The 13,867-nt window shown below is 44.2% G+C and overlaps 1 protein-coding gene across 5 annotated transcripts in view; it reads left to right on the top strand.

The window, feature by feature from the left end:
* FHOD3 (formin homology 2 domain containing 3) overlaps nt 1-13,867 on the top strand; it is a 482,415-nt gene that overhangs the window by 54,780 nt on the left and 413,768 nt on the right. For all 5 annotated transcript variants that reach the window (XM_066246735.1, XM_066246736.1, XM_066246734.1 and 2 more), the window contains exon 2: nt 10,983-11,089. In XM_066246735.1, the coding sequence (XP_066102832.1) occupies nt 10,983-11,089 (107 nt within the window). The remainder of the gene's footprint in view (nt 1-10,982; nt 11,090-13,867) is intronic.

Below are 13,867 nucleotides of genomic sequence, written 5' to 3'. Positions count from 1 at the left end.
ACATAGACGTGCTGTGTGACCCAGCCATTCCACTCCTAGGTATAACTACTTAGGAGAAATGAAAATAAATGTCTACATAACAACTTGAACACAAATGTTCATAGTAGTATTATTCATAATAGCCCAAAAGTAGAAACAACCAAATGTCGATCAACTGATGAATGTATGAACCAAATGTGGTGTATCTATAAAATAAAGATTTTTTTAGCAGTTAAGGGAATGACGTAAATCTTACAGTATGGATGAACCTTGAAAACTATACTAAGTGAAAGAAGCCAGTCACAAAAGACCATGTATGATTCCATTAATATGAAATGTCTAGAATAGGAAAATATGGAGAGAAGGAAAGTCAGTTAGTGGTTTTTGGAAGCTAGAGATGCTATGTTTCAAGAATGAGGAGTTACTGCTAATGGATACATGGCTCCTTTTTTGGGTCATGGAAGTGTTCTAAAATTGATTGTGGTGATGGGTACACAATTCTGTGAATATACTACAAGCCAGGGAATTATATACTGTAACTGGTGAATTATGTAGTATGTGAATTATATCTCAATAAACCTGTTAAAAAAATGGAGGTGAAATGTAGATATTTCTCAAAAATAGGAACTGAGGAAATTTGTTGCCAGAAGACTCTCACTAAAGAATGAAATGATCAAAGATAGAAGGACAGAAATGCAGGAAGGAACCGATGTGCAAGAGACAAGATAAAAATTGGGCAAATTGAAATGAATACTGACTGCCCAAAGCAATACTATGTATTGGGGTTCAAAATACATTTTTCAATATCAAAAGGTATAGACTATATTGAAGTGGTCTAGTGCCCTTACATTGTCTGGGAGATGATACCCATTCGTAGCAGGTTCTGCTGAGTCTGGAAGCCATCTGATTATTGTAAGGTAAATTACTAAAATAATAATGAACAAATATATACCTAGGAACACTTAGAATAATAGAAAGAAACGACAGAATAATAGAGACTAGTAGATTAAAGCAAAAGATTACAAGGAGGATAAAGGAACTAGAACAAGTAGATCAAATACTAAAATCTAGATTTAAACCCAAACATCAGAAACTACTTGATATAAAAAGACTTTGATTAAAGACTTTTATTAAAAAACTAAGTTGGTCAGTTGGTTTAAAAAAAACCCCTATGTTCTACTTAAAAGAGATACATCTTAAATATATGGGGCACCAACTGTTGTCAGGGAAAGACTGGAAGAAGATACACCATGGACCACTAACCAAAAGAAAGTGGTAAAGCTGTGCTGGTAGCAGAGGATGTCATCTTTAAGGTAAGAAACATTGCTAGAGATACGGAGGCAAACTCACAGCGCTAAAGGAGTCACTTCACTAGGAAATATAAACAAAGAGAGAAGTAAAATATTGATGGGATTAAAAGGAAAAATAGAGAAAGTCACAGTTGTAGTGGGAGATCAGAACACCTCTTTATAAAACAAGTGGATTAAAGGCAGTAAGGACAGAGAAGACACGGAAGTCCCATTCAGTAAGCCCTGCAGCTGTGAAGGACACATTCTTTCCATGGGGCCATAGAATGAATTTCAAGAAATTTCATAGAACTGGTATCATACAGAGTGTATTTTCTGGCCGTAAATTAAGCTAGATACCAACAATAAAAAAGATGCTAGAAAATTCCCACATATTTGGAAATTATGTAATATACTTCTAAATAATCCATGGGTCAAAGAAGACATTCCAGTGAAATTTAGAAAATATTTTGGGCTGCAGGTTATGAATATATGGCATAGCATATCTTGTGAACTGTAGCTAAACCCTAGTGAGAGGGAAATTCTAGTCTTAAATGCACATAATTGAAAAGAAGATGGAAAAATCTTAAGATTTTAAATGTTATAAAAATACAAGCATATTAAACACAAAGAATGTAGAAGGAAGGAAATAATAAAGATAAGAACAGAAATTAACAAGATACAAAACAAACTTAAAGTAATAGAAAAGCAATGTAATAAAAAGTTGGTTGTTTCAAAAGAAATAAATGAATAAAGACTCAATCCTAAACTGTTAGAGAAAAAAAAAATGGGAAAGCACCAATTACCAATGTCAGGAAAGAAAAAGGGGGACACCCCCACAAATCCTTCAGACACAAAATGTTAGCTCTTACCTTTAGGTATGTCAGTGCACTTCTGAGATTTCAACTGCTATATTTCTGTTCATGCCATGCCCCCAAATCAATGTCTCCGCTTGCTTTAGACATAACATGTAAAAACCAAAATCCCAATTTATCTTATCTCTCTGCCCCCTTAGCTTTTGGTCTGATGTTCACCATACTTGTAAAAAGGTACCACTCTTTATTAATCTGCTCAAGCAAGAAACCCAAGATTTTGCCTCTCTGTTGGACACTTTCACATTTGATAAATCACCAAGTCGTTTTGACTTTTCCATTCTCTTTTTCGGTGTCACTGCTCTCCCTTCTCCTCTCTGCATTTCCACTCCTTCCATGATTGTCCCAGCCACCCTCAAATCACCTCCAATTCCAGCACTTGCCTTCCCCTTCCTTCCGCACCTTGCAAAGCTGGTCCTGCATGCATTCATCTACCACCATTTCATGGCTTCTTGTTGCCCTAGAATCAGGTCTAAAGTCTGCTAGGGACAGAGGCTCCACCTCTAGAGCCCTTGGTCTTCCTTCTTTCAGTGCCTCGACTACTCACATTCCTGTCAGGGCTTTTGTATCCACTGTTTTTTAGTTCCCCATGCCCTGCACTCCTCCTCCAGGGAAAGCAGGAACAGAAACAACAAAGGTAACCAACTCACTGTCCTCATTCCCCTGGACTCCCACCAGCTGTTGGTGATCTGTCCCATCCATAGCCCGGAGTGCCCTGGGACCCGGCCTATCATACTTATGGTCAGCTCCCCAGGACGTGGCACAGTGCTTGGCTCAGAGAGGGGGCACGGAAAAGGATCAGTAATTTGAACGAGTGAGTGAATGAATGATAATGGATCTGTCAGAACCCTGAATCTTAGTGCTGACATTATTTTTCACCTTGACTGAAATGAGATAAAATGGAAAAACAGTCCCTGTAAACCTAAGTAAATTCAGTCCAGCCTTTTTCAGGAGAGAAATTTAATGCATTTTTGGTTATTTACTTAATGATAAAAAGATCTTGTAAAAGAATTCAAATAGTTACCAGCTTACCACACCCACTCAGTTTAGGCTCTTAATGGGAGAATCCTGACCTTTGTCTTTCTTGTAGAATTTGGCAAAGACTTTTGCCTTTGGTTGGTGAGCTGTGCAATTTGTTGACTCAAATAGAAATCTGGGGCTTGATTTAGAAACTGCCTAAACCAATTTCAGAACATCACTTCTCTCACTGGGGTTGGTGGCCACTAATAACATAACCTATTGAAGGTTTCTGAGGAACTAAACTCCAACCGCTTTCAGAGTAAATACATTCAGATTATTAAATCAGCCATGCCTGCTGAATCTTCAAAAAATGTTCTCATACTTCATCCTAAAACACTTATTAAAATACCTGTGATGTATATGTTATTCCAAGTGAGCCCATAGGGATTTAAAACTATTAATATGATTTGTTAGGATTAGCCAACAAGATCTATTTTCTTCTAATATCATGTAAATTAGTTTCATTTGGTCTTTTCTTAAGAAAACTGATCAAATGTTACATGTATTTTTTTATATCTATATATATAAAATGACCTCTTTATGTGGAACGGAGTCATTTTTTATTCACACAAAGGAATAAACATGAAGTGCATGTACAGTTTGAAGGATAATGAAGTGAATGAATGGCTTGTCCTCACTGCCCATCTCAGGAAATGGCAGAGGGCAGCCACAGCATGTGTGGCCTCCACCTTGGCCCTCCGAGGAGGCCATTCATTATGGGTATGCTGGCATCATAACACAGAAAGGCTTGAATGGCCGAGCTGGGGTTTTGTCTAGGTATTCCTCAGCACTGAAAGAAGCATGTGGCCCTGCTTGCTGGAACACTCTCTTTTCTAACTTCTTTTGCTTGTCATCAGAGTCCAGTCTCTTGTCTCTCCCGCCTTTAGAAGGAACCAGGAAGTTGAAGGAAATCATGGGCTTCATGATTGCCTAGCAACAAAAGCACCATTTGTAGGGGAAGTGGGTGTGGCCCTCTTAGACCTACCGACCGTGCTGACAGCCGTGGAACCGCTCTCAGAGCTGGGATAGCCCGAAGCGGGGCGCTGGCGGGGCTCATGGCAAACCTGACCCTGGAGTGAGGCGAGGCCGCAGCAGCGCCTCACTTCTGAGCCCGGAGCAGGCGTCATGGGCTGTGACCAGTGCGGTCCCAGGGCCCTGCGCTTGCAGCTGCTGTCTTGCGAGTCTTCGTGCTGTTATCTCTGGGCGTGCACGTTGTAGGCGGAGCATAATGAGACAGTGAAACATGCTCTGCAGGCTGGAGGGCACTCACCCTCCTCACCTCCCTGGGGGGTTCTCGGTTGCCTGCTTCCCTACTCCCCTGTGTTCAGGCCTTGCCACCCAGCAACTGCTGCCGTCCTTCCTCTGCGGATGGCCTTGGGCTCCCAGGGTGAGGGGCTGGGGCAGGGCAGTGCCAGGTGTGTGTGCGCTGTGGCATCTGAGGGCTGGGCAGGGTGGTGGCGTTCCTGCCTCGAGCTGGCAGTGGCGTGGCGCACTCAGAGGGCACTTTGGTGGGGCGAGCGTCTCACCCACCATCGATCCAGGCACTGAGCACTTCGAGTGTGAACTTGCCATCTCTGCTGGCTGCCCGTTCGTTGTGGGTCTTTCCTCACAGGAAGAGAAGATTCACTTAAAGCAACAGCAATAAAAATATTTCTAGTAAGTCCGGTCTACTGGACACTTCTGGTTTGGGCCAGTCGGACCGATCCCTGCTGGGCTCTCCCCTGTGTCTGTCATCAGCTGGAAGGTCACCTGGAGGCGTGCTGAGCCGGACGGCCTCCTGTAGTGTGTGGCAGTGGGCAGGCTGTCGGCCTCCTGTAGTGTGTGGCAGTGGGCAGGCTGTCGGCCTCCTGTAGTGTGTGTCAGTGGGCAGGCTGTCGGCCTCCTGTAGTGTGTGACAGTGGGCAGGCTGTCGGCCTCATGTAGTGTGTGTCAGTGGGCACGCTGTCGGCCTCCTGTAGTGTGTGTCAGTGGGCAGGCTGTCGGCCTCATGTAGTGTGTGTCAGTGGGCAGGCTGTCGGCCTCCTGTAGTGTGTGGCAGTGGGCAGGCTGTCGGCCTCCTGTAGTGTGTGTCAGTGGGCAGGCTGTCGGCCTCATGTAGTGTGTGTCAGTGGGCAGGCTGTCGGCCTCCTGTAGTGTGTGTCAGTGGGCACGCTGTCGGCCTCATGTAGTGTGTGACAGTGGGCAGGCTGTCGGCCTCATGTAGTGTGTGACAGTGGGCAGGCTGTCGGGGGCAGCGGGAGCAGTCGGGCATCCTGGAGGCTGGCGAAGCCGGCGAGCCATGTGGGGGCGGAGTTCCAAAAGCAGCGAGAGAGGGCGCCCGCCTCAGGGAGCGGGTATCTTCCAAGTCTCCGCCCTGTCATGTCTGCTACCTCCTCGGCCAAAGCAAGACCCAGGCCAGTCCAGATTCCAGGGGAAGAGAAAGAGCCTCCTCTTGATGGAAGGACCTGCAAAATCACATTGCAAGGGATGTGGGTTCAGGGACAGGAGGAACCAATGAAATGCCATAAGCAAATGGTATTTATTTTAGCTTTTCATTATCTTTTCCCCCTTTTAACCATCAGCATACATTTTCCCACTTCTGAACTATTACCAAAATTAGCTTAAAGGATAGTCCTGACGTGTGTTTATAGAATGCTGCTGGATAAATCTATTTCAGGGTTACAATAAGTTTTACTGCCTAGACTAAGGTTCTCTGTAGACCTGCTGCCAAACCCAGGTAATCATTAAGCCACCCCAGTAACGTGCCACTTCACTGGATTAAGGAAAGAAAAGGATCTGTAAATCCAGACGTGACGTTAGTCTTGTGGTAGATATCCCCTCCCCCCGCCCCCCCCCCCCCAGGTTGGTGAATCTGTTCTTCCTTTTTGAAAGCAGTGTCCTTCGTAGGCATGGTCAAAGGACCCAAATGACCTTGTGCAACCTGAGCGCAAGGAGCAGAGGGCTCTTTCTAAGTCCCTGGACCCAGGAGGAGTGGCACAGAATTCCAGGATATTTACAAGGGTCCCTTCTGGTGGATCTGCGAGGGATGCCCTCCTGAGAACCCTGCCCCCCACCAGCACACTGGCCACTGGTTTACAGCTTGCAACCTGATCCCAAGTCTTCCTGCTCAGTCACTGTCACTGCCCCTAAACTTCCCTAACGCCGCACTTTTTATAATAACCCTGTAACGTTATCTTCCCAGACGGCTCCCTCCCAGCTTTGTCTTCTGTCCTGAAGTGCCCGGCAGTGTCCTGCCCACGGAGCCTAGAGCCAAGAGCCAAGAAAGGAGTGCAGGGCAGGGGACATGCTGCCAGGGGACGAGGGTTGACATGAAAAGCATCGGAGTCAGGAAATTCCAGGGCCCTTAGGTCATTGGGGAAGACAGTTGACACGGGAGGCCAAGGGAAGGGATCAGGTTGCCTCCCTCTGTGTAAGTAGGAATGGAAGTTCCCGTCAGGAGCTGGTCTGGCGGGGAGGTGTCTGAGTCCTGCCCTCTGTAGGCTAAGTCTGGGCATTTCCGTCTGAATCTTCATAATAAGCAGATTGGAACTAACCTCCATTTACTGTCTCGTCACACTGTCGTATTCTTTTATAACTGTTATTGAGGTATCCCTGGCAAGACTGAAGAGTCCATTTAGCTCTGCAAAAATTATACCTAAAGCCGCCTCCCAAAATATGAACACATTGTTTGAATGTGTCAGTCCAGCACAGAAGCCCTTTATTCTTACTCCTTGTCTCACGGGATGATTTAATCTTGTGTATCCCAGGTGTAACGACGAGGTGAGGTTTGTATTGCATGATGGAGTGGGCAGTGTGTGTTGATTCATGCGGTATCTGCACAAGCAGCCTGTGTTGTTGGGACCCCTTTTGTGCCCATGTGTGCTGGCTCACTAAAGGTGGTGGTGTCTGACCAGGTGGCCTTGCTGTATGTAGCCCTACTGTGAGGACTCTACATACACTTCTTTTTTTTTTTTTATAATTTTTTTTTTAATGGGGCGACATCAATAAATCAGGATACATATATTCAAAGATAACATGTCCAGGTTATCTTGTCATTCAATTATGTTGTATACCCATCACCCAAAGTCAGATTGTCCTCTGTCACCTTCTATCTAGTTTTTTTTGTGCCCCTCCCCCTCCCCTTTCCCTCTCCCTCTCCCCCCTCCCTCCGTAACCACCACACTCTTATCAATGTCTCTTAGTCTCACTTTTATGTCCCACCTACGTATGGAATAATGCAGTTCCTGGTTTTTTCTGATTTACTTATTTCACTTCGTATAATGTTATCAAGATCCCACCATTTTGCTGTAAATGATCCAATGTCATCATTTCTTATTGCTGAGTAGTATTCCATAGTGTATATGTGCCACATCTTCTTTATCCAGTCATCTATTGATGGGCTTTTTGGTTGTTTCCATGTCCTGGCCACTGTGAACAATGCTGCAATGAACATGGGGCTGCATGTGTCTTTATGTATCAATGTTTCTGAGTTTTTGGGGTATATACCCAGTAGAGGGATTGCTGGGTCATAAGGTAGTTCTATTTTCAGTTTTTTGAGGAACCACCATACTTTCTTACATACACTTCTTAAGGGATTAAAAGGCACATATTCATTTTTTTCTATTTTAGTTGAAGGACATGCAGGCACAAATGGCTAACCTATTGGGCAGGGGGATCAAGGTCATGGCACTGGCTTAGGAAGTAATGACATTCCTTGTTTTTTGGAAGGGGGACTGGGGCAGTTTTATGGAGGATGCTTGGGTCTTGGAGGCTGCAGCTGCTAATTATAGAGAAGGAATACAACTGAGTATAAATGTCTACACATTTTGACAGTTGGTTTAAATGGATATTTTTTTCTCTTCTGTGTTCTGTGTATCATACTCACTCAATAAAATGATCTTTGAGGGAAGGAAATGTTTATGTTCCTTGGTGCCCAGTCCATGCCTGGCATATAATTTTGTTAAAATTGAACTATGGAAATGGTACTAGTTAAGGATGCCCTGAATGTGAGGAGAGGAATGGTGAGAACAGGCAGCCCTGCTAAAGTTTGGGGATTCTGTTGTGAGATGGCTAGGGCGATGCGGGGCTGCCTGTGGTGGTTCAGGGCTGGCTGGGAGCCTGTTTGGACAGATACTGGTGGGCTAGGGTGAGTGTTGAGGAAAACCAGGTATTCACCTCGGGCTGCTGGGAATAAAATCGGAAGGTATGGTGTGGAGATGCGTGTAGAAGAGCCATGGCTGCCGGTAAGGACTGCAGCTGCCACCACCAGGAATCCCCACGTCTGCACTAAGAGCAGCGCAGGGTGGGGTGGTGAAGGCCGAAAGCCCAGGGCAGGGTCTCTCTCCGCTTCAGACACCGCCAGTTAATGACCTGAGCGGGCCAGAGGGTGTGAGCCGCAGCTGGCTGGGGTTGCTTGAGAGAGCTGATTGGTATTTTCGGGCATTCTGTGAGCCAGTTGCTCAGCATAGCCATTATTAAAAATTTAATGATATAAATGCACAATTAATAAGTTATATTAAAAACAAAGATAATAAGGCACAACCTTCCAGTTATAAAATCAGTAAGTACAGACAGTGCAGTGAATATAGTCAGTAACATCGTAATAACTTTATACGGTGACAGATGGTTAATAGACTTATTGTGGTGATCGCATCATATGGTATCTTAATGTCAAATCACTGTGTTGTGCACCTGAACTAGTATAATATTGTATGTCAACTCTACTTAAATAAAAACAACCAAAATGTAAACAACAAAGATAATAGTAACTCAAAATATGTCACTTCTTAATTGTTTTATTACATTTCACTGCTACTTATTCCTTTGAGGTTTCTGACATATCTGTGTGGTAAATATGTTACATACTGGCAAGCTGCTGTGTGTCTTTTTGCAACTCCACGTTCAGTAACTTTACATTGTCAGCTTGAAATCAGCCGGGGTGGGAGCATTTATACCACACACACATGCACATGCTGCCCCTCTCCACCCCAGAGCAGAACGCCCTCTCCCACGGGCTCTCTTGTCGGCCGGAGTATGGACTTCAGAATGGCTCAGACCCCATCACGGAGCAGCAGAAACTCTCTATCCAAAGCTTCTTTCTCTGGGCTCACATGTTTCTAGGGGCTGAAGCTCAAGAAATTGTTGTGGCTTAAAGCGCTTTCATTATCCCCATCTTCTAGGCTGTTGATTATATGTGGGATTCAAAATAAGCAAATGTGCTGATACCATCAACAGAACAGACCAAGAAAGCTTTATTAATTAACAACACCTGTCGGCGTTAAAAGCTAGAATGAGCTGTGGTGAGTCCCACTCTACACATGGTCCAGTGTCCATGTTTCCAGGTCCAGTTTCTAATGGAATTTTCCACCTCGGAATCATAAAAGTCTGATTTCAGTCCTCAGGAGACCCTTGGCTTCGGAGATGCCTTCTTCAGGAAAGCATTTTTATTGTTGGTTCTGTAGGCTGGGGTGAGGGGGAAGTTCCCCTGTGCATTTCCCCAAAACCATGGGTGCACCTCTGACACCAAACAACCATGACTTTGGCCAATGGGATTCCTGGGTTTAAATGCTCTTGGATCAGATGACCCATCTGTAAGTGCCAGTCAAGAATGCTGAACTTCACCAGCACGCCCTCAGAGAACAGTTTGTTATTAGAGAAATAAAACAAGTGAATCAAATAGGATTAACCCCTTCAAACAATTTAACTAGGTGTTTCTTACAAATAATAAAGAACAAATTCCTTTCATTTTGTTGAGGATAACCAGAAACACGGACCTGCCGGGTCTCTAATTGAAAAAAAAAAAAAAAAAAAAAGACCAAAATCCCATCAAACTGTACTCTTAAAATCTGTGCAGTTTAATGTAAGTTATATTTCATAGAATTGATTTTACAAGAAAACAAAACCCAGCAGCCTCTTATAAATGCTGATTCTAGACAAGATGACAGCCTCTGTTTCTCTTGTTGAGGATAATAAACAAAAATTTCCTAGCAAAACAGACTAGTTCCTTGTTTGAAATCTCACTGCGGAAATATTATCAAATATTTACTTAGATGCTTTACAGCAGCCACCTAGCTGCCTCCGTTTTCCCCCAGTCTCCTGCGATTTTGAGATGAGCCACCCTACAGCCCGAGAGACCAGGCGTGAAGTTATGCATTTGCATTTCCTCATCATGTCAGTTTTAATCTTTGCATGTGTATTGATCATTTTAAACGTCACATAACGTTGTTGTTACAAACAACCTCAAAATCTTCATGACTCATCCCCACAAAGGCTTGTGTCTTGCTCTTGTCACTGCCCAGAGGAGGGAGGTGCTCCGTCCCGTGCAGCGATTCCAGAACCTAAGCCGCTCCTTCCATCTGGGGCTCCGCTGGTTCTCTGTATCTGACCACAGGGAAGAGAAGAAGAGTAGAAGGTTGTGCAGGGGTGTTGTGTTGCCAGGCCTGCTGGGGGCCTTATCCACTTTCACCCACCTTCCATTGGTTGGTACTCAAGTTAGATGGCCGAAGTCCAACTAGAAGGCTGGGATATGTGGTCTGTAGGTCCAGGAGGAAAAGGGACCCAGGACCCAAGGGCTCCTTCTCCTCCCCCCCCTTTCATCTACATCTCCTGGGTCCTGTCAATGCCACTTTTCTTAGTAGGTGTCTTATCTGTATACTCAGGATGCAGTTTGCTCCCAATCTGTTCATAGGAACATACTACCGCTTCAAATTATGATCTGAATTTTGGAATAATGCTTGATTTAAAAAAACAAACAAACCACATGAGGGCAACATGAAGTGATTTCTCCATCCAGAGTCCCGATCCCAGCAGCGGGCAGGGCTTAACAGGCTCTCTCTCTCTCTTTCAGCTCGACGACTGCACACTGCAGCTCTCCCACAACGGCACCTACCTGGACCTGGAAGCCACCCTGGCAGAGCAGCGCGATGAGCTGGAAGGCTTCCAGGATGACGCCGGGTAAGAGCCACCGCGGTCCCTGCTCGCTGGTCCTGACCTCCAAGAAACGGTGGCGCACTGAGGCCTGGAAAGATTTTGGAGAAACCGCCGTCCCTTTGGTCTTCTTCTCTCTCCCAGGCTCACAACAAGAAGGGAGAGGCAGGTGACAGCCTTAGTCACTGCCAAGTCTTCGGCATTTCGAGTAACACTTCGGAAAAAAATATTTTTCAATTACAGTCAACATTCAATATTATATTTGTTTCTGATGTGCTGCACAGTGGTTAGACATTTATACAACTTACAATGTGATCCCCCTGATGAGTTTAATACCCAACTGACACAGTATATTTGAGTAATTCTTCCTGCCCGGGCTACACGGGGTAGGAACATTTCTGGAAGAATTAGGCATATGATATTTACATACTTTTTCCTTTTTTTAAAAAGTTAAATATAATTGAATTAATATTTTCAAGATTTTAGTTGATTGACAACTCTTTTAAACATTTTTAATGATAACTTACTGGGTACTTAGTTTTCTGGCAGATGTCCTAGTAGATCATTTTATACTGCACCATCTTTTGAACTCATTACAATGGAAAAACAATTATTAATTATGTTAATTAATGCCAAATCACTTTTTAGTCTACGTCAAGAATTGCTTAATATTTCTGATTCCTGAGTCTGAATAAAGCGGTATACATATAAAATCAGAGATGTGTACAGAAAATAAAATCTCTGTGGAAATATACCCATAAAATCAGGCATTCCTGTATTTATTAAACTATTGAAATAGTCTTCTGATAAGGCCTCCTGCCTTCTTCCCTCATCTACCTAGAGTCAAGTGTATCTCTAATTTTACCATCTTCCTCCTCAGAAAACTTCAGGGACTCCCTGTTGCTTTCCAAATAATGCTCAACTATCTTAATCTGGTGGTCAGAGAGCTTCCCAAAAGTTGTTTTGACATTACCTAGTTTGAGTTAAAAATATATTACACTCAGATGAATATTATCTGAGAATACTGATTTTTTCATGAATGGCTCAAAAAAAAAAAAAAAAAGGAACCTTCTTAGTGTTAGTTTCCTTTCTACCTGACTCTACTGTGGACTGCTGAGTTCCTGGATTTTCCCTTCTTTTTTACCCTTTACAATTTAAAGCCCATTTTTCCTTAATTGTCCCTCTTCTCTTCTGCTATAATGCTGCTAGGTCAGAATTGGACCTGTCTGAATATCCAATGCCTAGCTTTATCTCAAGCCCTTATAGGCAATTTAGTGAACGTTGGTAGCCAGGTAAGAGAGGGGATTCCAGAATGGATTCCTGAATGTCATCACCACGAGCACCAAGAACACCGCGGTCCTGGGTAGGAAATACCAAGGTTCTGTGAGGATGCCCTTCCTGTCTCCAAGTGGTTCCGAGGGCCGCACCCATAGTGTGTGGGGAAAGACCTGGGAACTCCCATAGGGTATACATATGTGACGGGTATTACTATTAACTCACACCAAATTCTAATTATCATTTTTAAGAATTACTATATTTAGATGGACAGACTTGAGTAAATTCCATTGCTATAGTTTTTACCAGGTATTTGACCATGTATTGCTCTTACAGGGGTCCCCAAACTTTTTACACAGGGGTCCAGTTCACTGTCCCTCAGACCGTTGGAGGGCCGCCACATACAGTGCTCCTCTCACTGACCACCAATGAAAGAGGTGCTCCTTCCGGAAGTGCTGCAGGGGGCCGGATAAATGGCCTCAGGCGGCTACATGTGGCCCGCGGGCCGTAGTTTGGGGATGCCTGCAGAAGATGTCAGAATTCAGGCTGGATGACAGTTTAATTGGGTGACTGTATGGCTCATTGATCCAACAGATCCCAGGAGTGTTATGAATACTTCATTGTCAACCTGAAAAATTTTTTCTGTTGGCAGAATGCTTAAAGACCATGTCCTGTTTGATTTTTTTCCCCTCTTATCAAAAGTTGAATGATTTAGAGATAGCAACTTAGACAAAAAGTGTTAGTATATTAGACAACAGTATCAAGAATTAAGAGTCAGGAAGAAAACAACCTTTATGGAATCGTGCCATGCCAACCACTATCCTAGGCACCTTATGTTTGTTTAATTGCTCACTCTCTTACCAGTCATATGGTTGGATTGATCATCTCCATTTTTTGTTTGAAACAACCGAGGCTAAGACGTTAACTCACACACTTAGGCTGCAAAGCCAGTGGATGGTGGAGTGAGGTCTGAACATAGGTGAGACCGATTCCCAAGTCTGTATGGGAATGCCTCATTTTATTGTGGTTCACTTTATCGTCCTTCATGGATGTTGCCTCTTTTACAAATTGAAGGCAAGGTCCCCCACCAGCAAAAAGATTACAACTCACTTCATTGTGAGACTTGCTTTATTGCCTTGGTCTGGAACCAAACCCACAGTATTTCCCAGGTGTGTCTGTACTCCTCCACCATCCCAGGCGCATCTGGGCAATGGCACATGAGGTTCTACTCAGTACGTACGTTTGCACCATGCTTGACATACGCTGATCCATGCAAGGACATCCTCAGGCACAGGCTAACACTCTGGCTCTAGTTGAAACGGCACCCAACCATCCTGCAGGGTGGCTCCAGGAAGACACACTTACTGCCATCATCTGGCCCTGTCACTGCAGCTCGCACTGTCCCCATCGGCATTCAGGTGCTGGAAGTTTCTCTCCTGCCCTTCCTCAAGGGCCAGGAACTCTGCTGCAAGGTCACCACAGCAGATCCTGGCTTACTTTCTCACTTTGTTTCCTTCTGAATCACTGCCT

The sequence above is a fragment of the Saccopteryx bilineata genome, chromosome 11 (genome assembly GCF_036850765.1).
Source record: "Saccopteryx bilineata isolate mSacBil1 chromosome 11, mSacBil1_pri_phased_curated, whole genome shotgun sequence".
Classification (NCBI taxonomy): Eukaryota; Metazoa; Chordata; class Mammalia; order Chiroptera; family Emballonuridae; genus Saccopteryx; species Saccopteryx bilineata.
The sequence above is the reverse complement of the archived record's forward strand: the minus strand, read 5'-3'. Positions and strand labels throughout refer to the sequence as shown.